At 41.0% G+C, this 23,808-nt stretch overlaps 1 protein-coding gene across 3 annotated transcripts in view; it reads right to left on the bottom strand.

Moving 5' to 3' along the window:
- Nucleotides 1-23,808, bottom strand: part of REV1 (REV1 DNA directed polymerase) — a 93,561-nt gene that overhangs the window by 59,018 nt on the left and 10,735 nt on the right. For all 3 annotated transcript variants that reach the window (XM_055242354.2, XM_055242355.2, XM_055242356.2), the window contains exons 2-3: nt 6,976-7,039; nt 4,551-4,677 (exon numbers count right to left, since the gene is read on the bottom strand). In XM_055242354.2, coding sequence (XP_055098329.1) covers nt 4,551-4,677; nt 6,976-7,029 — 181 coding nt within the window. In that variant the 5' untranslated portion in view covers nt 7,030-7,039. The remainder of the gene's footprint in view (nt 1-4,550; nt 4,678-6,975; nt 7,040-23,808) is intronic.

Here is a 23,808-nt window from a genome sequence, read left to right as displayed (position 1 = left end):
AAAACCTCAAAATGAAACATTAACTTCAATGTAAAACATAAAACTATAAAATTTAAAAATATAGAAGAAAATATTTGGGATCTAGAACCAAAGTGACAAGTTCTTAGACTTGCAAGCACAATCCATAAAAAGGAAAGACTGACATATCAGATCTCATCAAAATTAAAAACGTTGTTCTGCAAAAGACAATTTCAAGAGGATGAAAAACTACAGACTGGGAGAAAATACCTGCAAACCACTTTTATGACAAAGCAGTAGTATCTAGAATATATAATGAAATCTCAAAACTTTTTACTGTTTACAGTAAAAAAAAAAACTAAATCCAATTAGAAAATGGGGAAAAAACATGAACAAATGTTTCACCAATGATGATGTAAAGATGAGAAATAAACACATGAAAGAATGTTCAACATTATCAGCCACCAGGCAAATGCAAATTAAAAGCACAAAGAGATACAACACCATCTATTAAAATGGATAAAATGAAAACCACTAAATGCAAAGGATGCAAAGAAAGTTGATCCCTCATACAAGGCTAGTGGGAGTATAAAATAGTACAACCACTTTGGGTAACAGTTTGGCAGTTTCTTACAAAAACTAAAGATGTAACTATTACGGGAACCAACAACTGTACTCTTATATTCATACAAAAACTCATACACAAATGTTCATAGCCTACCAAGAAATAACTCAGATGTCCCTAACGGATGAAAGGTTAACAAACTGGTACATCCACACTATGAAATATAACTGAACAATAAAAGGCAACAATTTTGATGACCTGACAGATAATTTATGCTCAGTGAAAAAACCAGCCCCAAAAGGTTATATACTGTATATTTTATTTATATAACATTCTTGAAATGAGAAAATTATAAAAATGGAGACCAGATTAGCGGTTGCCAGGAGTTAAGGAAAGGTGGAGCACAGAAGTAGGTATGACTATAAAAGAGTAACATGAAAGATCTTTGTAGTGTGGAGGCCGGGCACAGTGGCACACACCTGTAATCCCAGCACTTTGGGAGGCCGAGGCGGGCGGATCACGAGGTCAGGAGATCGAGACCATCCTGGCTAACACGGTGAAACGCCGTCTCTACTAAAAATACAAAAAATTAGCCGGGCGTGGTGGCGGGCACCTGTAGTCCCAGCTACTCGGGAGGCTGAGGCAGGAGAATGGCGTCAACCCAGGAGGCAGAACTTGCAGTGAGCCAAGCAAGATCGTGCCACTGCACTCCCGCCTGGGTGACAGAGCAAGACTCTGTCTCAAAAAAAAAAAAAAAAAGATCTTTGTAGTATGGAAATGTTCTGTATATTAACTGTATCAGTATCAATTTCCCAGTTGTGACATTGTTTGCAAGTTTATTACATATTACCATTTGGGGAAACTGGGTAAACGGTTCACAGTATCACTATGTGCTATGTCTTAAAACTGCATGTGAATCTACAATTATCTAAAAAAAAAATTTAATTTAAAAAATGGATAGGCCAGGCATGGTGGCCCATACATGTAATCTCCACACTTTGGGAGGCTGAGGCAGAAGAATCGCTTGAGCCTAGGAGTTTCAGATCAGCCTGGGAAACACAGCAAGACCTCATCTCTACAAAAAAAATCAAAAAATTAGCTGGGCATGGTGGTACACACTTGAGGTCCTAGCTACTTGGGAGCCTGAGGAGAGAGGATGGCTTGAACCTGGGATGTTGAAGCTGCAGTGAGCAGTGATAGTGCCACTGCACTACAGCCTGGGTGACAGAGGGAGACCCTATCTCAAAACAAAGAAACAAACAAAACAAACAAAAAGGATAGAAGGCAAAGAAGTCAATCTTAACAAGCAAAAAACATTTTTGGGGCCAGGTGAAGGGAAGAATAGGTTGACAGGTGAACTATTAGACGGTCTTCTCTCCAAGCTCAAGTTCAATGTTAACTGGGTTGGAAGGGATATGGACCACGAACTCATGAGAGGCTCAAATGGCTGAACTGGGAGCTTTAAAGGAATCAAGAACACTTGGATTATTACAGTTTGTGGGGAGCATGGTTAAGAATCAACAAGAAGGGACCACAGCTTCTTTTACAGTGAAAGCTGCATCTCCCAGGTTTGCAAACTGTTCACTGGAATGAAGTCTCTTTGCTCCAAATTCCTTTTCAGAGAATTTTCTATTTTCTTTTTTTCACTCTATCGCCAGCCTGGAGTGCAGTGGCGCAATCTCGGCTCACTTCAACCTCCACCTCCTGGGTTGAAGCGATTCTCCTGCCTCAGCCTCCTGAGTAGCTGGGACTACAGGTGCGCATCACCATGCCCAGCTAATTTTTGTATTTTTAGTAGAGACAGGGTTTCACCCTGTTGGCCAGGATGGTCTCGATCTCTTAACCTTGTGATCTGCCCACCTCGGCCTCCTAAAGTGTTGGGATTACAGGCGTGAGTCACCGTGCCCGGCCTGAGAACTTTCTTTCACAACAGCAATGAGCAAAACTGACAAAGTCTGTAGCTTTGGTGCTTACGTGCTAATGGAGAAGAAAGATGATACCAAAATATATATACAGGCATTTTACAAAATAGCTGACCAGTACTCCTCAAAACTGTGAAATAAAGCTTATTTTTTTAAATCAAAAACAAAATAGCACCTCCTACTTGTCTTATTGCAGCTAAAGAGTTATTTTTAGTTGCTAATTGTTAATGCTGTTTTATCTATAAAGTTGTAAAGTATTCACTAAAACTGAATTTTTCTAAAAATCAAGTTATTTTATAGCACCACAGTTTGGATATCTCTGTGAAATTCAGCATAATGGAACTTTATTTGTACAGTTATAATGAAATCTTAATAACAAGAGTAAAAATATTATCATCTCTATCCTGCAGAAAAGGATAGAGACAATAATAGATCCAAACAGAAAATGTTTTACAGTCCCACAAAAATTAGTGATAAAAGCAGATTTAGAATTCCAGATTCTCAATCAAAAAAGTGATTACTGCAATATTCATTTTTCTTCCCTCACACAAAGAATCTCTTTTTCTTCCTCCTATGTGAATAAGGGTACTCTCTTGAACTGGAGACTTCCATGACTGGCTAATGTAAGAAGCAATGCCTATCTGTTTTCATTAACGTTTTTAATTTTTCATAGAGCATCTCAGGAAGTCCACAGAGCTTGAATTTGTCAGGATACCTCCCTACACAGAAAAGTTACAAGCTTTCTGCACGTGAACTTTCCAATGCTGTACCAGCAATTATTTTGAGATGACATTCTTGGACTAAACTCATCATCAATGATGCCTAATAGAACACTTAATTACAAGCAACATACTCCTCTCTTACTAGATAAATGTACCAGTTAATTAATACTTAACTCCAATTCAACAAATATGTCTTGAATGATTGTGTCCAGTCACTGTAGAGGCACCAAGGATACAGTGATGAAAATGTAGCTCCAGCTCTTGTCCAGTAAACAGACAACTAAGGAAAGGTCTAAAGAATTCTAAGATGCAGATTCATTCGGGCAGCTGTAGCTACAGAAGAGCGCAAGAAGTCACCTAAACCAGTATGAACACAGTCAAACTATGAAGGGAAAGCGAGGCACAGAGATCTGAAAGCTAGCAGGTATCAGCCAGTTGAGAGGGGACAGGGGAATATGTAACAGACTGACACAAATATTTATAGCCATTCACTTCAAAAAATACAATGAAATGATAATAAGAAGAATCCCCAAGAAAATAGAGAAAAATTTAGGCAGAAAACCTGGTAACTAACAGACAAGTGCTAACTGACTTTACAGTTCAGAGAAAGATAAAACTGAAGCTGGCCATACGGAAGCTTGGAAAGAAGCTGCTTCTTACCAGTAAAACAAAGAGAACGTCATGAAATAAACACACAGGCACCTTCAAAAGTGGACGTGTGGATAAATTCATCCTTGAAACTGCGCAACAGGCAAATAAGAATTTGCACATTTCTTTCCTTTCACCAAGAATAAAGACTACACTACCCCTTCCAGATACCGGACTCAATGACAATAGGCACAGCTGGTGGGCAGGAGGTAGGAATGAAAAAATGAATAGAGAGACTAAGTGAAATTTTACTTCCTAAGCTGTGAGAATTCTGGTCCTTTCCTTCCCTGCTTGGCAACCCCAATGCTGGCAGTTTACACTCTTCTCCAGACAAGAGAGTAAAAGATTCTTCTCTAGGAAATCTGACACTGACACACACCCACACACCACCCCACCCTAAAGGACCTATGGATAATGACATCTAGAGATTTACCAATGAAATGGACTTACAGTGAAGCTCACAGTTTACAAGTCCTACTACCCATGTGTGGTAATTTCCCGTTTTTCATTTTAAACCTCATGTGACTTTTTGAAACTATACTTTGATAAAAGTTAAAGACAATGGCAGGTAAAAGCAACATGGAAAGGAAAGAGAAGTATCTAAGCAGATAATTTATTTCTTCTCATCTTACAATCATTTGTCTATAATAAATGAGTAATCGAATTTTAAAACAAATCATTCTCAATCCTAATAAAAATACATGCCAAAATAGGGTTAAGTAAAAAGTACTCAACCTGTGTATCCATTAACATAGATGGCAACTCCACTAAAAATTGTAGATGAAGTCCCATCCTTCTGCATAGCAGCATCTGATCGAAACTGTTCCTCCAATTTCTGGACCTTGGCAGCCATATACCCACCCTAGAATTAAACAAAAGGTAAACCAATCACAAAGGTTACATTTTCTCCCACCCCTCCACTTTTATGAAAAAAAATAAAAATTATATTTTAAAAACTAAATAAATAAATGGACCTTATTCTGTGCTAGTGACCAGAACATAATGATGACCTCATAAACATAAACCATAAGGCAAGGCAATAAATAAAACAGGAAAGTTGGGCCGAGCACAGTGGCTCACACCTGTAATTCCACCACTTTGGGAGGCTGAGGCAGGTGGATCACCTGAGGTCAGGAGTTTGAGACCAGCTTGGCCAACATGGTGAAACCCCGTCTCTACTAAAAATACAAAAATTAGCTGGGTGCAGTGCCAAGCGCCTGTAATCCCAGCTACTCGGGAGGCTGAGGCAGAAGAATTGCCTGAACCCAGGAGGTGGAGGTTGCAGTGAGCCAAGATGGTGCCACTGCACTCTAGCCTGGGTGACAGAGCAAGACTCCATCTCAAAAAATAATAATAAAAAATATAACAGGTAGGTCAAAGAAGAATTTTGCCTCTATCAACTCAAGTTTTAATTTTATTACATTCTTATGATTATAAAAGTTACTTTAAAAAAAAGCTAAGTCAATAATAATAATACTGGCTGGGAACAGTGGCTCACGCCTGTGATCCCAGCACTTTGGGAGGCCAAGGTGGGCAGATCACCTGAGGTCGGGAGTTCGAGATCAGCCTGACCAACATGGTGAAACCCCGTCTCTACTAAAAATACAAAATAATTGGGCGTGGTGGTGCATGCCTGTAATCCCAGCTACTCAGGAGGCTGAGGCAGGAGAATCGCTTGAACCCAGAAGGTGGAGGTTGCAAAAGAGCTGAGATCGTGCTATTGCACTCCAGCCTGGACAACAAGAGCAAAACTGCATCTCAAAAAATAGTAATAATATCACAAAATATTGTTCTTATGTACATAATTGAGCAAGTTACACCAAAGTTTAAACCAATTACAAATTTGACAAGTGGTCTCACAGCATATTTTATTTTATTTTTTTGAGACAGAGTCTTGCTGTTGTCGCCCAGGCTGGAGTGCAGTGGCGCGATCTCAGCTCACTGCAAACTCCGCCTCCCAGGTTCAAGCAATTCTCCTGCCTCAGTTCTCAAGTAGCTGGGATTATAGGTGCTCACCACCATGCCCAAGCTAATTGTTGTATTTTTAATAGAGATGGGATTTCACCATGTTGGCCAGGATGGTATCCAACTTCTGACCTCAGGTGATCCACCTGCCTGAGCCTCCCAAAGTGCTAGGATTACAGGTGTGAGCCACCACGCCCAGCCTCAGAGTATATTTTAGACTGGCTTCCACTATCTCCCATATACAGAGGGCTTAAAATGAATTATTTCAGGTAAAAATGAGGCAATTGGATAAACCAGTGTAGTCCTCCCTACACATGGAAAAGAATACGATGAATGCTCCAGTGACTAAATTCTGGATCTAATCAATCTATTTGATAGTAATATTAACTTTCATTAGGTAACATCTATCTCACAATAAATATTAAAAAATAATTTTTTTGCAAAACATCTTGACAGATCTAGGAATTCAACTATACTTTTCCTGAACTTTGATATAATTAAGCTTGATTTCAATTATTAGGTTTTTAAATTAAAGCTGTAGGTGGCTAGAAGTACATGATTTTTTTTCCCAAAATGGAAATGACTGCATTATTTTTGCTGATTATTAAAATATTACATGCTCACTATGAAGTTTCTTTTCAGAAAATACAGGAAATACAGGGAAGAAAATTAAAACTGGTATAATCCTATTCATTAAAACTTTGGGGTGTTGTTTTCAAAGCTTATTTCCATAACTCAGAGCATAGAGGTTTTACAAAAATATAATCATACAAAATATTTCTTTGTAACACATTGTTTTAGTCAAGGTTATCTTTCCAGGTTAATATATAAAGCTGAATAATGACTGTACAGTGCTCCACTATACACGGATAACTTATTTGACCAATCCCTTATTATTGGATATTTATGTGTTTTCCTGTTTTTCAGTATTATTAGCAATGCTGCAATAAAATAATCATATAGTAAATTAATGTGCACTAGGCGTATTTATTTCCTCAGGGTAAAATTCCTGAGAGTAAAGTTTAGGGGATAAAGTTTATAAACATCATAAGGCTTTCAATACATTGTGAAAACTCAAAGATTTGGTGTCTAAAGTAATTTACAATTTAGAAAACAACTTAAACCACATTATAATAGAAGAATGAAAAATATCTAGACAGTTCGATATAATTATTTTTACTCTTTTAAAACACACCCATGTTTCCCAGCCATCATTTTCAGCTCGCTTCCTCCATCCACCTCGCCTCATGGTGGAGCTTCTGTATTGGGGAGGAAAAAAAAATGTCAATTTTATAACAATGTATTCCTAAATGATATTTTATTTCAATATCAAGAAAATGAGAAATTAAAATAAATTCAAATGTCCAACTGATGAGTCAAGAATACAATATTAAGTAAATTTTTTCTGAAGTTCTCCATTCTCCAGTTTTACAAGTGAAATTTGTCTATAAAACACCCTCCTACAGATATGTTTAAATTGTAACTGTTAAATTTAAAATTCAATAGAAAAATATCTTTATGCATTCCTGAGCACCAATCCTAACATTCACGTACATAAAACACCAAATCCAACTAACATAGCCATGCTTACTTTACTTGTTACCATTATAAGATAATCTAACAAAACATTTCCCTTCATGAGTTGTCCTATAGTGTGGCTTTTAAACTCTGTCTTTGCTATTACATACTGGGCACTTAAGAGTTCAGTCATAGCCTGATTCACATATTCTGCCAAAGCCCTAGAAGAAGTCAATTAAAAATGATGCAGAAAAGATTATCATTGATAATAAACTATAATAGTAAATCTGTCATTCTCCTTAAGGCAACACTTACTTAACTAACTATACTATAAAACCACCAGGATGACCAAATGATGGCTCACATTAAGTGGCACTTGGCTCAGTGGCTAGCAAAATATATAATTCATAAAAAGAGGCTAAATGAAACCCCTTGTAAAGTCAAAGCCTTCTAACATAAATGGCTACATTTTGGGCTATGACTACATTTATTCTTAACAAAATAAATATAACTTCTATTAAGATAATTTTCTTCTAGTAACTATATACATGTATATCAAATGGTTACCATATGAAGCCTTATATATTATCCACGTCAAATCAGCTCTGATACGATCTGTGAGAATTTTTTACTTAACAACACCTTAAACCATGACACTTTACCCCACACACATTAGCAGATAATTTCTTTCTTTTTATTTATTTATTTATTTATTTTTTGAGACGGAGTCTTGCTCTGTCGCCCAGGCTGGAGTGCAGTGGCGCCATCTCGGCTCACTGCAAGCTCTGCCTCCCGGGTTCACGCCATTCTCTTGCCTCAGACTCCCAAGTAACTGGAACTACAGGCGCCTGCCACCACGCCCGGCTTTTTTTTTTTTTTTTTTTTTTTTTGGATTTTTAGTAGAGACGGGGTTTCACCGTGTTAGCCAGGATGGTCTTGTTCTCCTGACCTCGTGATCTGCCCGCCTCGGCCTCCCAAAGTGCTGGGATTACAGGCGTGAGCCACTGCACCCGGCCTTTTTTTTTTTTTTGAGACAAAGTCTTGCTCTGTCACCCAGGCTAAAGTGTAGTGGCACGATCTCGGCTCACAACCACCTCCGCCTCCCGGGTTCAAGTGATTCTCCTGCCTCAGCCTCCCGAGTAGCTGGGATTACAGGCGCCCGCCACTACACCTGGCTATTTTTGTATTTTTAGTAGAGATGGGGTTTCATCATTTTGGCCAGGCTGGTCTTGAACCTCTGACCTCAGGTGATCTGCCCGCCTATGCCTCCCAAAGTGCTAGGATTACAGGCATGAGCCACCATGCCTGGCCAGCAGATATTTTCTTATGAATATTTTTATTCTTAGTATACTGCAGCATTTAGTTTTTCTTTGTTGACATTTGTAACAACTTGAATTTTTACTGTCACCCTTAAAAGATGCCTAAAAGACATGCAGAAGTGTTGTCAAAAGGTTAAGTCCCAACAGAGAGACAAGACAATACAAATGTTTCAGAGGCATGTGCAAGGTGCTCTGAGAAAAGGCAGTAAACTGATTAACCCTGTAGAGAGATTTTTTTTTAAGTCTGATGAAGGTAGGAGGAGCATGAATACCCAATGTGCTGATTATCAAGTCCCAGAAGTACCACATGCTCTGTTAAATATTTCTTCTGTTTTCAAGAGGCTCACTTTGTCCAGTCCCAACAGACTTCGGCCCTTAAAGGAAATCTAGGAGATACATTAACACACAGCTCTAGACTACATGTAAACTGAATCCATACACCTGCTGGAACAAGTAAAGAGTTTGGGAATTCTGGCCATTATACACTAAAAACACATACCCCGATAATTAAAGGCAGCCATTAAACTGTTAAATAAAGGTAAATAAAGGAGTAAAGTGTATTTTAATACATTTGGTGGCCCAATCATTTAAGAGCTCCAGTTGTGTAACGTCTGTTGTATACCTACTGCACAAGACCAATAAGAAAATTCCTTAATGATGGTCTAATGAGGCTAGAAGCATGAAACACAGTTGTAATACAAAAACAAAAACAACAACAAAAAAAACAGGTATTAAGGTTTCTTTCCCCCAACTCCAAAGTAACAAAACTATTCCAGACAAGTGTTTAAAACTTTAAAAGGAAAAGGAAAGAGTGAAGGACTGAAAATTTTAGCTTCGTCATTTCCAATAACTTGACTCATGAACAACAAACTCCTATTGATCCAGAAATCAAATAGTCAAAAATTACTAGCCAACATTCCAAAGAGGACAAAAATCTTCAGAGATCTGCCACCCCACCTCTCTTCCCCAAACCAAATTATTTTTCCCTCTGAGAACATTTGGCAATCCTAGAAGAGTGGCTGGGAGACTGGGCAAAGTTTCTGACAAACAGTGTTAGGAGAGAAAAAGTAGAGTCCAAGGGTCTTCCAAGGATACAGATTGCCACAATTGGTATCAGAACCCTACGAGTAACAAGAAATTGGAAGTAGACCAAACTTTGCAGAAACTGTATTATTTCAATCTCTGAAAACAGATTAAGGTGATTGTGGGCCAGGCGTGGTGGCTCATGCCTGTAATCCCAGCACTTTGGGAGGCCGAGGTGGGTGGATCACCTGAAGTCAGGAGTTGGAGACCAGTCTGGCCAACATTGTGAAACCCCATCTCTATTAAAAATACAAAAGATTGCTGGGCGCGATGGCTCACGCCTATAATCCCAGCACTTTGGGAGGCCGAGGTGGGCAGATCACGTGAGGTGGGGAGTTCGAGACCAGCCTGACCGACATGGAGAAACCCTGTTTTTTTATTACTAAAAATAAAAAATTAGCTGGGCATGGTGGCGCATGCCTGTAATCCCAGCCACTCGGAAGGCCGAGGCAGGAGAATTGCTTGAACCCGGGAAGCAGAGGTTGCAGTGAGCCGAGATTGCACCATTGGACTCCAGCCTGGGCAACAGGAGCGAAACTCCATCTCAAAAAAAAAAAAAAAAAAAAAGAAGAAAACTTAGCCGGGCATGGTGGCTGTTTCTGCTAATCAGCAGGGATCTGTGAAAAAGAGACTCCACCAATGCCTCTGTAATCACATCCAGGGAAAAGTTCTCCACACTAAGATGACTGATTTGCTTCTTTAAATAGGACTTTCCCTAGAACGGAGAAGGGCATTTAATCAGGATACCACTACTTGACAGAAATATCCTTCAGAAATAATACACTCTCTCTGTTTTTATCCTGTTCCAAGCAACCTCCTGAATTACAATGTGTCCTCTTGACTAAACCTACTCACTAAGAAGTGACTTCCCTGTATTGACAAACCATCCAATTATCAAGTTAGACTTGTAAACAAAAATTGCCTTCTAGTTTTCAGAGGAACTCTTGCAGACCAGGCTCCCAATTTAATTCCACATAACTTGATAACCTTGAGGAATGTGATAACGGCTTCTGAAACTGTGATTCACAACCTAAAATAACCTGCCAATCTCTCCTTACCCAGTAACTTTAACAGGGCAGCCAATTACTGTGTTTCAAAAAATTAGTTTAAAAAAACGGATGAAGGGTGAATACATGAATGCAAAAGTATCCTTATCCTTAACATTTAGGGTACACCTTCAATAAACATTAACTACTGTTATAATAATCTACTCTGCCAGTCTACAGAGTGAAAATCGAATGAGACTACGTATGTGGAAACCCTTTGAAAACTATAACACTGAGAACATCGTTATTTTAAGTCAGTTATCCATGGTCTACGACATAATGATAACAGTAGACTAGATATGGACTCAAATCCCAATTCTACAACTGCCTAACAGTGTGATTTGGAGTGAGTCCAACAGCACTGAGCCTAACATTTCTTCACCTATAAAACAAGAAAGTTTGACTGCAGAATCTTTGTGGGGCCATGACTGGATGAAGGGTGGATGTGGTGGGCAGAAGAAAAAAGTTGGGGGTAAAAACAGCAAGCAAGCAAGGTTCCAGTCTCTAAACCCACCTTCAATTTTAGCAGCCATGCTTTTTTTTCCCCCCATAAGCTTTACGTTTAGCGTCTGAACAAGATTGTTCTTGAAGAAAAAGCACAACAACTTGAAAACGACTGATAACTAAGAGTAATGAACTAAAAACTAAGTATAAAATTTCTTGGTTCTTTTGTGTTTCCATATGTGACTCTGTAAGACAGTCACATGTGGAAATCTCCCAACCCTTGAAAGGTTCACAAGCTAAAACTCACCTACAAGCTAAAACTCAAGTAATCAAATTATAAAGACCAACTAAATTACAGGCTGTCAATACAGCCATGTCCAGTCCTCAGTGCTAACATGCAATAACAACTAGCCAGGTGAGGTAAGGTTAAGGCAAATGGGAGAACAGCTCTGTCTATGAGGAGCCCAGGGATCCTGAATGCCTACACAAAAGACTTCCTCTTTCCATTCTCACAATAGGGATGTTCAAAACTCTATTAAGGGTCTCATTAAGGACATGCTTATTTAAAAATATAACAAGATTACTTATGCATGCATTTTTCCTAATGTTTGTTTATCTTTTGCTGGAACACACTACTATTCAGTTCATTCTAAACTTTATTCTGCTTTTTTTTTTACTATAGTTATTGGTAGATTTTACTATCTACCCCGAGAATTATGTTTATCACCAGGAACATTCATTTTCAGGTAAAAATGGTATTTCCCAGCACTCTGGGGGGCCGAGCCGGGCAGATCACGAGGTCAGGAGATCGAGACCATCCCAGATAACATGGTGAAACCCCGTCTCTACTAAAAATACAAAAAATTAGCCGCGCATGGTGGTGGGCGCCTGTAGTCCCAACTGCTCGGGAGGCTGAGACAGGAGAATGGCGTGAACCCGGGAGGCGGAGCTTACAGTGAGCCGAGATTGGGCCACTGTACTCCAGCCAGGGCAACAGAGTGAGACTCCATCTCAAAAAAAAAAAATAAGATATTTCACCTATTTACAAAAGAATTACTAACATTACAAGGTTCTAAACAGTTCATCACACACTAGAAAAACTTCCACTACATATCCACAAAACGTTCAAATGTTCAGTGTTGATCTGATGGTTACATATCTGTAACTCTAAAGTCTGTTGATTAACTAATGAAACTCATTTTGAGTGGCTTTTAATCATTCTTTATTAATACAGTCACATATAAATATATACATTTGTAAAAAGTAAAGTTCCTCTTCAAAGACTTTCTTCCCCGTGTAATTAGGAATAAACAGTAACTTCTCTTAGAAGCAAAATGTATTCAAAGACCTGTGCTAACATTCTTAAACATCTGCTAGCCGTAATAAAGAAATCAATGTACTTTATGTTCTTAGCTCCCACAATCTAGCCTAAATATTTGCCCTGGCAAGCTTATACTGGTCCAAGCAAGCATTAGGTCATAGCCTGTTCCTCTTCCTTATTTGAAGGTGTTTTTACCTTTCTCTACATTCCACAAGTTAATTCCTCCTTCCTTTGTTCTCCTCTGCCTTTGCCTCTTTTAAAAAGTTCTAAGTGGCTAGTCAATCGGGACAAATACAGAATGTGAGGTCCCGTTCCAGCCAATGGAAACCGGGCATTGCAGTAGGGTGGACGCATCAGGTTATAAATGACCCTGTCTCCTTTGTTCGGTGTACTCTCATGGCAAAACTGCTGGCGAGTGTACCCTTTCTGCAGAAAGTATAAAAATGGCCTTGCTGAGGAAATTAAATTTATGTTCAAGTGCTACTTCTTTACAGCACCGGGGAACAAGCATTTCAAAGAGGTTTATCCTATCTTTATGTAATAGTTATCTAAGAAATATTTACTGAATGTAGTAAGAACTGACATGCAAAGAATATGCAATGAATTAATGTGCACATTATAGTAGCATAACATAATTCATGAATGTGACACAAATGCAAAGAAAGCAGCCTGTGGCCACCACTTATCTAGGCAAGGTTGAAACAAAATTTGCCTTTGGTGCCCTGCCATATCTCTACTCAACACCTTTTTGTTTTCAGTGCCTCTTTCTCTTACTTAGCTGTTAATTCTCTGCTAAGGCATTTATTGACACCTAAGGAACTGGTTAATAAATGGCTTAAGGTATGATCCAACCCAGGGTCATCTGTGTTTAAAAGAACCTCTTCATGACCATTCAATGAGGAAAGGACAATTTTTTCAACAAATGGTGATAGGAAAACTGGATATCACATGCAAAAGAAGTTGGACCTTTACATCATGTTAAAAAAAAAAAACTCAAAGTGTACGAAACACATAAATATAAGAGCTACTATCAAACTCTTAGGAGAAAACATAAAAGCTTCATGACACTGATTTTGCAATGACTTTTTGGGGAAAATTTAACAAAAGAAAAAACAGATAAACTGGACTACATCAAAATTTAAAACTTCTGTGAATCACAGGGCCAAAAAGGGTGAAAAGGCAATCCACAGAATGGGAGAAAATATCTGCAAATCATATCTGATAAGGGGTTTGTACACTTACCAATATAAAGAACTCCTACCATAAACTGTACCAATAAACACACAACGCCACTAAGAAATAAAAAAAAAGGATCTGAACAGACACTTCTCTAAAGAAGATAGACAAATGGCCAATAAGCACACAAAAAAATGTTCAGTGTCATTAATCACTATGGAAATGCAAATAGAAACCACAATGAGATACCACCTCACACCCAGCAGGATAGCTACTATTAAAAAAAAAAGTGTTGATAAGGATGGGAAGAAATTGGGCCCCCAAGCCCTGCTGGTGGGACTATAAAATGGTGCAGCTGATATGAAAAACAGTACGGCAGTTACTCAAAAAATCAGAAGCAGAATTATCATGTAATTCCACTTGTGAGTATATATCCAAAGGAACTGAAACCTGGGACACAAAGAGATATTTATTTGTACATTCATATTAATAAGCATTATTCACAACAGCCAAAAGGTGGAAGCAACCCAAGTGTCCATCCACAGATGAATGGGTAAACAAAATGTGGTATATACATACAAGGAAATACTATTCAGCCTTAAAAGGAAGGAAATTCCAAAGAGTGCTACAACTTGCATGAACCTTGAAGGTATTACCGTAAGTGAAATAAACCATTGACAAAAGGACAAATACTGTATGATTCTACCTATATGTATTTAAAGTAGTTAAATTCAGAGACAGAAAGCGGAATGGTGGTTGTGGGTGGAGTTACTGTTTAACAGGTAGAGTCTTGGGCAAGGTGAAGGGTTCTGGAGATGGATGGTGGTGATGGTTGCACAACAATGTGAATGTACTTAATGTGACTGAACAGTTAAAATGGTAATCTTTTTTATGTATCGTACCACAATTAAGAAGAAAAGAGTTTTAAACAAAAGCACTTCTGAAGCTGGAAACACTGTATAGGCACCTGCAAGCTGCAGTGGACAGGATCTTCAGGTGGGGTGCAAAGCTGGGAAAAAGGCTACTTCAAGAAATCTGTACAGCAGTACCTGGATGTTTTGTTTGTTTTTTACTTTGAGTTGGTGGTAGTGGGAGGTGAGGCCATTTGTAGAATTTACAAGAACCAGGTATTGCCTTTATGAGTGACTAAGTACATAAAGTGCTAGCACGCATGCCCTAAAAAAAGTTTGGTAACAGTCTGCTCCAATGTGCTCTTATTCTGTCCTTTAATGGTAAAAGTTTTAACATCAGAAACAGCTTTTTATGTAACATTTAGATATAAAAACACAGCTGTTTGTGGATTTTGTTTTGATTCAACCTTAGAGACCATCATTGTCTACGGCTAGTTTTCAAACAATTGCTGAAGTTGTACGGGCACTACAGACATGCACATCCCACAAACTAGTCAGGTTTGGATCTTGAAGGGACTCTCACCAAGGTATATAAAACAAAACAAAAGGCTGGGCCTGGTGACTCATGCCTGTAATCCTAGTACTTTGGGAGGCTGAGGTGGGCAGATCATTTGAGGTCAGGAGTTTGAAACCAGCCTGACCAACATGGTGAAACCCCGTCTTTAAAAATACAAAAAAAAATTAGCCAGGTGTGGTGGCGGATGCCTGTAGTCCCAGCTACTCAGGAGGCTAAGGCAGGAGAATCACTTGAACCCAGGAGGCAGAGGTTGCAGTGAGCCAAGATCATGCCACTGCACTCCAGCCTGGGCAACAGAATGAGATTGTCTCCAAAAAAAAAAAAAAGAAAAGAAAAGAAAAAAGAAAAAAATTCAGACACCTAGGTGAAGGGCACAATTTCCCAGAAGTACAAGTACTGACTCTGGAAACCTGTACTTGCTTTTAGCGACTGATTCTAAATCAAGCCAACAGTTCACATTCTAAGCATAGTGCTGCGTGTCTTTCATGTATTTAAGAGATCTTTTAAAAACATACAAGTCTAAGATATTTAGATCAGGCTTTATTCCTAACCTAATAAAACCCATTTTTGCCACTTTATGTGGTTTTTTTTACACCTTCAGCATACTGAAACATTTTCCTGTTGCTAATTTTTTCTGCTGCAGTAAAACAATTTCTGTACCAGATGAGATACTATCTTGACAACACAGAATTCAAAGAACTTCAATCTATCAAAGTGGCACACAGCACACAGCACTCTCCACAGAAAAAAGTACAGGTTTTGGTACATAAGCCTTTTCTTGAAGTCAGTATGATCTTTCCATCTTTTCTTGGGACATTCTCTATTATTCCCTCATCACTGACTTGTGTTATACACTGCTTTGCAATGCTAAGTACAGTATGCAATCCTGCTAGGTGTTCCTTTTCAAAAATAGTTTTTCTTGCTCTATTTATAAAAGCAATTCGTGTTTATTGCAGAAAATCGGAAAATACAGAAAACAGAAAAGGAAAGAATTACCCACATTCCTACCACCTAAAAAAATTCACCTATTAACTGACACTTTATATTTCCTTCCTTTTAGTGTTCCTTTAATTTTTAACATTCAAATTTAATTTATTTACATTTAAACACATTACTAGTAATATCTTTCACTTCTGAAGTGTCCTTAGTTTTCCAAGACCCCTTTACATCTACCATTTATCTTTACAACTCATCCATAGAGTAAGTCAGCCAAGTACTATTTATTTTGCACACAATAGTTGCCTTCTAGGGTAAAGAAGCTAAAAAGTTCTATAAGGCTGCACTGCTAGCTTGTGGTACAAAATCATACTCATCTTCTACAAAATTATGTTCCCAAATCTTCAACGGAAAAAATAATGGTATCAATATGAACTGCTAGAAAGTTCAGAACACTCCTATTTAACTGAAGTAACCTAACACAATTCAACAAAACAGATGCTTCTTCACCAGGTAATCTAGCAACAGTCTGGATCATAATAGAGCCATATATATAACAAAACTAAGGAAGAAAACAGGTCCTACAATTAAGCTCCATCTAGACCCCAACTAGTCCATATTGATAAGCAGAAGTCGGGCGCAGTGGCTCACGCCTGTAAACCCAGCACTTTGGGAGGCTGAGGCAGGCGAATCACGTGAGATCAGAAGTTTGAGACCAGCCTGACCAACATGGTGAAACCCTGTCTCTATTAAAAAGAAAAAAATCAGCCGGGCATGGTAGCAGGAACCTGTAATCCAGCTACTTGGGGGACTGAGGCACGACAATTACTTGAACGCGGTAGGCGGAGGTTGCAATGAGCCGAGATTGCGCCACTACACTCCAGCCTGGGCGACAGAGTGAGACTCCGTTTCAAAAACGAAAAAAAAAAAAGAAGTAGTGATCCAAAGACAGCATCAACTTTGTTGCTAACCGGTTCTCTGAACTTAAGCAAGTCATAATCAGTCATATTTTAGTTCCTCCGTATGTGGAAAGAGTTGGACCTGTTTGAAATGCTTGTTCCCCCGTGCCATAAAGAAATGAAACTTGAACATAAATTTATTTAGTAAGGCCATTTTTATTTCCTGCAGAAAAGGTACACTCGCCAGCAGTTTTGCCACGAGAGTACAACGAACAAAGGAGACAGGGTCATTTATAACCTGATGCGTCCACCCTACTGTTGTGTCCGGTTTCCATTGGCTGGAACGGGACCTCACATTCTGTATTTGTTCCGACTGGCTAGCAACTTAGAACTTTTTAAAAGAGGCGAAGGTAGAGGAGAACAAGGAAGGAGGAATTAACTTGTGGAATGCTGAGAAAGGTAAAAACACTTTTAAATAAGGAAGAGGAACAGGATATGACCTAATGCTTGCTTGAACCAGTATAAGCATGCCAGGGCAAATATTTAGGAGCACAGGTCTTTGAATAAGTTTTGCTTCTAAGAGAAGGTACTATTTATTTCTAATCAGATAGGGAGGAAAGTCTTTGAAGAGGTACATCTACTTTTACTTTTTACAGACCTGACAAATTCTAGTCTTTTGCAATTTTTTAAATGTACATGATTCTACACTTGAACCTAGGAGGCAGAGATTGCAGTGAGCCGAGATTGTGCCACTGTACTACAGCCTGGGTGACAAAGCAACACTCTGTCTCAAAAAAATAAATAAATAAATAGGCCGGGCACGGTGGCTCACGCCTGTAATCCCAGCACTTTGGGAGGCCAAGGTGGGTAGATCACAAGGTCAGGAGTTCAAGACCAGCCTGGCCAACATGGTGAAACCCCATCTCTACTAAAAAATACAAAAATCAGTCAGACGTGGTGGTGGGAGCCTATAATCCCAGCTACTCCGGAGGCTGAGGCAGAGAACTGCTTGAACCTAAGAGGCGGAGGTTGTAGCAAGCTGAGATCATGCCACTGCACTCCAGCCTGGACGACAGAGTGAGACTTCATCTCAAAAAAAAATAAATAAATGAATATAAATAAATGTATATGATTCTACACATGTCGTTTTAAAAAAGCTTTCAACAAACGCATACATATTATACAACTTTATGTAACTTCTTCTATGCTTGCCAAAAAACAAGATGTGCCTATCCATAGATGTGGCTGTGCAGTAAGAATCCTAACCCAGAGGTTTGGCCTTTGCCCTTGGTTCCTGGGAGGTAATCCTTTCTCTCCCCCGCCTTTACATGGTCCAAGATGAGACTGGGAGGTAAGTTCTAAGCCCTTAGAACGTCCACCTTATGGGAGCAGTGACTCACACCTGTAATCCCAACACTTTAGGAGGCCGAGGCGGGCAGATCACAAGGTCAGGAGTTCGAGACCAGCCTGGCCAACATGGTGAAACCCTGTCTCTACTAAAAATACAAAAATTAGCCAGGCATGGTGGCACACGCCTGTAATCCCAGGTACTCAGGAAGCTGAGGCAGGAGAATTGCTTGAACCCAGGAGGCGGAGGTTGCAGTGAGCCTAGATTTGCGCCACTGCACTCCAGGCTGGGTGACAGAGCAAGACTCTATCAAAAAAAAAAATAATAATAATAATAATGTCCACCCTGTTAAGTGCTTTTGTTTACCTGGGAGCTTTGAGCCACTCCAGATAGTTTCGCACTGTGATTTACGGTGAAGGGCTTTGAGCCATGTATTATCAACCTCCTGAAGGGCTGAAAACTAAAGGTCAACCATGCCAACAGTCAATCATATCTAAGTGACCAAGTCCCAGTACAAATGCTGGACACCAAGGCTTGGGTGAGCTTCCCTGATTGGCAACCTCCATGAGTAGTGTCACACATCAGTGCCAGAAGTTGGCACTGTCCACAACTTCACTGGCAGAGGATAACTGGAAGTTTCGTAAGTGGACTCTTCTGCGTGCCCCATGCACCTCCTCCTGTGTCCGGAATTGGTGGGTTCTTGGTCTCACTGACTTCAAGAATGAAGCCGCGGACTCGTGGTGAGTGTTACAGCTCTTAAGGTGGCGCGTCTGGAGTTTGTTCCTTCTGATGTTCGGATGTGTTCGGAGTTTCTTCCTTCTGGTGGGTTCGTGGTCTCACTGGCTCAGGAGTGAAGCTGCAGACCTTCCTGGTGAGTGTTACCGCTCTTAAGGCGGCACGTCTGGAGTTGTTCATTCCTCCCGGTGGGCTCGTGGTCTCGCTGGCTTCAGGAGTGAAACTGCAGACCTTCGCCGTGAGTGTTACAGCTCATAAAAGCAGTGTGGACCCAAAGAGTGAGCAGTAGCAAGATTTATTGCAAAGAGCAAAAGAACAAAGCTTCCACAGTGTGGAAGGGGACGCGAGCAGGTTGCCACTGCTGGCTCGGGCAGCCTGCTTTTATTCTCTTATCTGGCCCCATCCACGTCCTGCTGATTGGTAGAGCCCAGTGGTCTGTTTTGACAGGGCGCTGATTGGTGCATTTACAATCCCTGAGCTAGACATAAACGTTCTCCACGTCTCCATCAGATCAGTTGGGTTCTCCAAGGCCCCACCAGAGCAGCTAGATAGAGTGTCGATTGGTGCACTCACAAACCCCGAGCTAGACACAGGGTGCTGACTGGTGTGTTCACAAACCTTGAGCTAGACACAGAGTGCCGACTGGTGTATTTACAATCCTTGAGTTAGACATAAAGGTTCTCCCAGGCCCCACCAGAGTAGCTAGATACAGAGTGTCGATTGGTGCATTCACAGACCCTGAGCTACACACACGGTGCTGATTGGTGTGTTTACAAACCTTGAGCTAGATACAGAGTGCCGATTGGTGTATTTACAATCCTTGAGCTAGACATAAAGGTTTTCCAAGGCCCCACCAGAGTAGCTAGATACAGAGTGTCAACTGGTGCATTCACAGACCCTGAGCTAGACATACAGTGCTGATTGGTGCATTTACAATCCCTGAGCTAGACATAAAGGTTCTCCAAGGCCCCACCAGAGCAGCTAGATACAGAGTGTTAATTGGTGCATTCACAAACCTCGAGCTAGACACAGGGTGCTGATTGGTGCATTTACAATCCCTGAGCTAGACATAAAGGTTCTCCACATCTCCACCAGACTCAGGAGCCTAGCTGGCTTCACCTAGTGGATCCCGCACCGGGGCTGCAGGTGGAGCTGCCTGCCAGTCCCGCGCCATGCGCTCGCACTCCTAAGCCCTTGGGTGGTCAATGTGACTGGGCGCCGTGGAGCAGGGGGCGGCGCTCGTCGGGGAGGCTCGGGCTGCACAGGAGCCCACGGAGGTGCAGGAAGGCTCAGGCATGGCGGGCTGCAGTCCCGAGGCCTGCCCCGCAGGAAGGCAGCTAAGGCCTGGCGAGAAATTGAGCACAGCGCCGGTGGGCTGGCACTGCTGGGGGACCCAGTACACCCTCTGCAGCTGCTGGCCCGGGTGCTAAGCCCCTCATTGCCCGGGGTCGGCAGGCCCGGCCGGCTGCTCCGAGTGCAGGGCCCGCCAAGCCCACGCCCACCCGGAACTCCAGCTGGCCCGCAAGCGCCGCGCGCAGCCCCGGTTCCCACTCGCGCCGCCCCGGTTCCCACTCGCGCCGCCCCGGTTCCCACTCGCGCCTCTCCCTCCACACCTCCCTGCAAGCTGAGGGAGCCGGCTCCCGCCTTGGCCAGCCCAGAAAGGGGCTCCCACAGTGCAGCGGTGGGCTGAAGGGCTCCTCAAGTGCCACCAACATGGGAGCCCAGGCAGAGGAGGCGCCGAGAGAGAGCAAGGGCTGTGAGGACTGCCAGCACGCTGTCACCTCTCATTCCCTTGGCTGATTTTATTCTGTATCTTTTCACTGTAATAAATCCAACCATAAGTAAAAGCCCTTTCAGGAGTTCTTTGAACCCTTCTAGCCAATTATTTAACCTAAGGATGGTGTGGATCCCCAAACTTGCAGTTGATCTCGTGAGGGTGGTCTTGGGACCCCCAACTCCGTGATGGCAAAACGGCACTGTCCTCCAGTATTCATTCTTCTTTCTTACTTTTAGTAATGGAACACCTCTCCCACTCCTCTTAGCAGGAGACAGAGTGCGCAACCAGAGACTACATTTCCCAGGCTCCTCTAAAAATCAGGGGTGGCCATGTGACTAGTTTCTGGCCAAGGAGGTATGAGCAGAGTGATGCGTACAAAAATATGAGCCATATTCCTAAAGAAAGCTGTTTACTTCTTTTTCTGGGATGCAGTTGTAAGGTAACCCAGCTTCAACCATGGGAATAAGGACAATACTCTATGGAATGGCTAAGCACACAGAGAAATGTGGAACCCCTAAAGCACTGAGGTGCTCACCCACTACAGACTGCCTATCTACCTCTGGACTATTACAGGAGAAAGAAAACCTTAAATATTGTTTGTCCCATTGTATTCTGAAGTCCCTGTTACAGCAGCTTAGCCTGTACCCTAATGCATAAGTACATCTGAGCATTTTAATATGATTTTGATTCAGTATCTACATAAATTAAAGATAGAGACAATAAGATGTACTGTATAAAAAATATTTGGGATATATTAAACCTGAAAATGTATTAACAAACATTTGTATGTCCCAGTTTGAGGCTGATCTGATTAAAAGGAAAGCGTCTATCCCAAACAATTCAATATAACAAAGAGTTTTCTCTTACTCTTCTTGTTATTCGTAACTACCAAAAAAAGATGCTTGAGTCAACAAAATCAATAGTTAATACAAACTGAACGGGGCTTCCTGAAAGAACGACTGATGCTTTTCTTCCCTTCAATTACAGATTTCTATAGAAAGGGAAAGAAGTAGAGACACTGTTTTAATAAAGTACCTAGGAGGCTGGGCACAGTGGCTCATGCCTGTAATCCCAAGACTTTGGGAGGCCGAGACAGGTGTATCACCTAAGGTCAGGAGTTCGAGACCAGCCTGGCCAAAATGGCAAAATCCCATCTTTATAAAAATACAAAAATTAGCCGAGCATGGTGGTGCACACCTGTAGTCCCAGCTACTCAGGAGGCTGAGGCAGGAGGATCACTTGAACCTGGGAGGCGGAGGTTGTAGTGAACTGAGATTGCACCACTGCACTGGCCAACACTGAGACTCTGTCTCAAAAAAATAAAAAATAAAAAATAGAAAGTACCAAAGAGAACTGCCTTCTCTAGTTTTCCAGCGTGCAGCCAAATCACCCACTTTCCAAACACCTTCCCCTCAATTTTCCTGCTTTCCTGTGTTCCAAACCACGTGGCCCAATTGCATTTATTAAGCATCTCCACTAGGATGTTCTATACATCTCAAAGTCAGCATGTCCATAAGCAGGATCAAGCTACAAAGGAACACAAAAGAATGTTCTGGAGATGACATGATAAAAATTAAAAGTCTAGAGGAAGGAGGAAGAAGCCACTGATCTTCACTGAGGAGAAGTGGTATAATCTCACAGGAAAGCCAAATGATTATCTGTAGAAAAGTTCAAAGTTGCAATAAATCAGGGATTCCAAAGGCCACAGTAGAAGAGCCAGTAACAGGAACAGAACTTAGCTGAAGAATAAAGGAAATAACATCAAAGAAGAGGGAAATGTATCTAAAGCAGTAATTCTGATACGTGAGCATGCATCAGAATCACTAGCACAGGGCCTGTTAAAACACAAGATGATAGGCCCCAACTCCAACGTTTCTCATTCAGTGAGTCTAGGGCAGGGCTGGAAATCTACATTTCTAAAAAGTTCCCAGGTAATGTTGATGCTGCTGGACTGCGGCACACACTTTGAGAACCACTGGTTTTGCCTGTACCTAAAAATGTATCTATAGTGGTGATAACAGAGAAAACGACAGTTCAGTGGTAATGAGAAAGATTATATACAGTAGAGAGAACGATGCTACAACGTGTCCTAAGTAGAATGAATTTCACATCAGGAGTAATGCAATTCACCAGGTGAAGGTTTTAATTAGATTGCAGGTGACACGCTGGGCATGGTTGCTCATACCTGTAATCCCAGCACTTTAGGAGGCCAAGGCGGGCGGATCACGAGATCAGGAGATTGAGACCACACTGGCCAACATGGTGAAATCCCGTCTCTACTAAAAATACAAAAAATTAGCGCGGTGTGGTGGCACTCCCCTGTGGTCCCAGCTACTTGGGGGCTGAGGCAGGAGAACTGCTTGAACCAGGGAGTCGGAGGTTGCAGTCAGCCAAGATCACACCACTGCACTCCGGCCTGGGTGACAGAGCCAGACTCTGTCTCAAAAAAAAAAAAAAAAAAAAAAAAAAAAAAAAAAAGATTACAGGTGACAAAATTACAAAATCTCTCCTGTCCTGCCCCCCACTTCCCCTTACCCCAAATTCCAGGTCTGAGCTAATGGTTTTTCTCCATTCACTTAGCATTTACTATAATCTATAGTTTTCAAGGTGAGTAAAATGAGAATAAACCACCATCCAAGGTTATCAGAGATTTGCATGTAACTATAATATGAGATCTGTAATCCCAGCATTTTTGGAGGCCAAGGTGGGAAGATCTCTTGCGTGAGACCAGCCTGAGCAACATAGCAAGACCTCATCTCTACAAAAAAAATAAAAATAATAAAAAGAGCCAGGCATGGTAGCCCACACCTGTAGTCAGGAGGCTGAGGTGAGAGGATCGCTTGAGCCTGGAAAGTCAAGGCCGCAGTGAACCACTGCACTTGGCCTGGGAGACAGAACAAGACCAAAAAAGTAAAATTAATAACAATAATACAAGATCCTGCATTAAAGGCACTAATGGAATGCAATAAATGCACAGAGAAAACAGCCATAAATCTCA

The sequence above is a fragment of the Symphalangus syndactylus genome, chromosome 14 (assembly GCF_028878055.3).
Source record: "Symphalangus syndactylus isolate Jambi chromosome 14, NHGRI_mSymSyn1-v2.1_pri, whole genome shotgun sequence".
Taxonomy (NCBI): Eukaryota; Metazoa; Chordata; class Mammalia; order Primates; family Hylobatidae; genus Symphalangus; species Symphalangus syndactylus.
The sequence above is the reverse complement of the archived record's forward strand: the minus strand, read 5'-3'. Positions and strand labels throughout refer to the sequence as shown.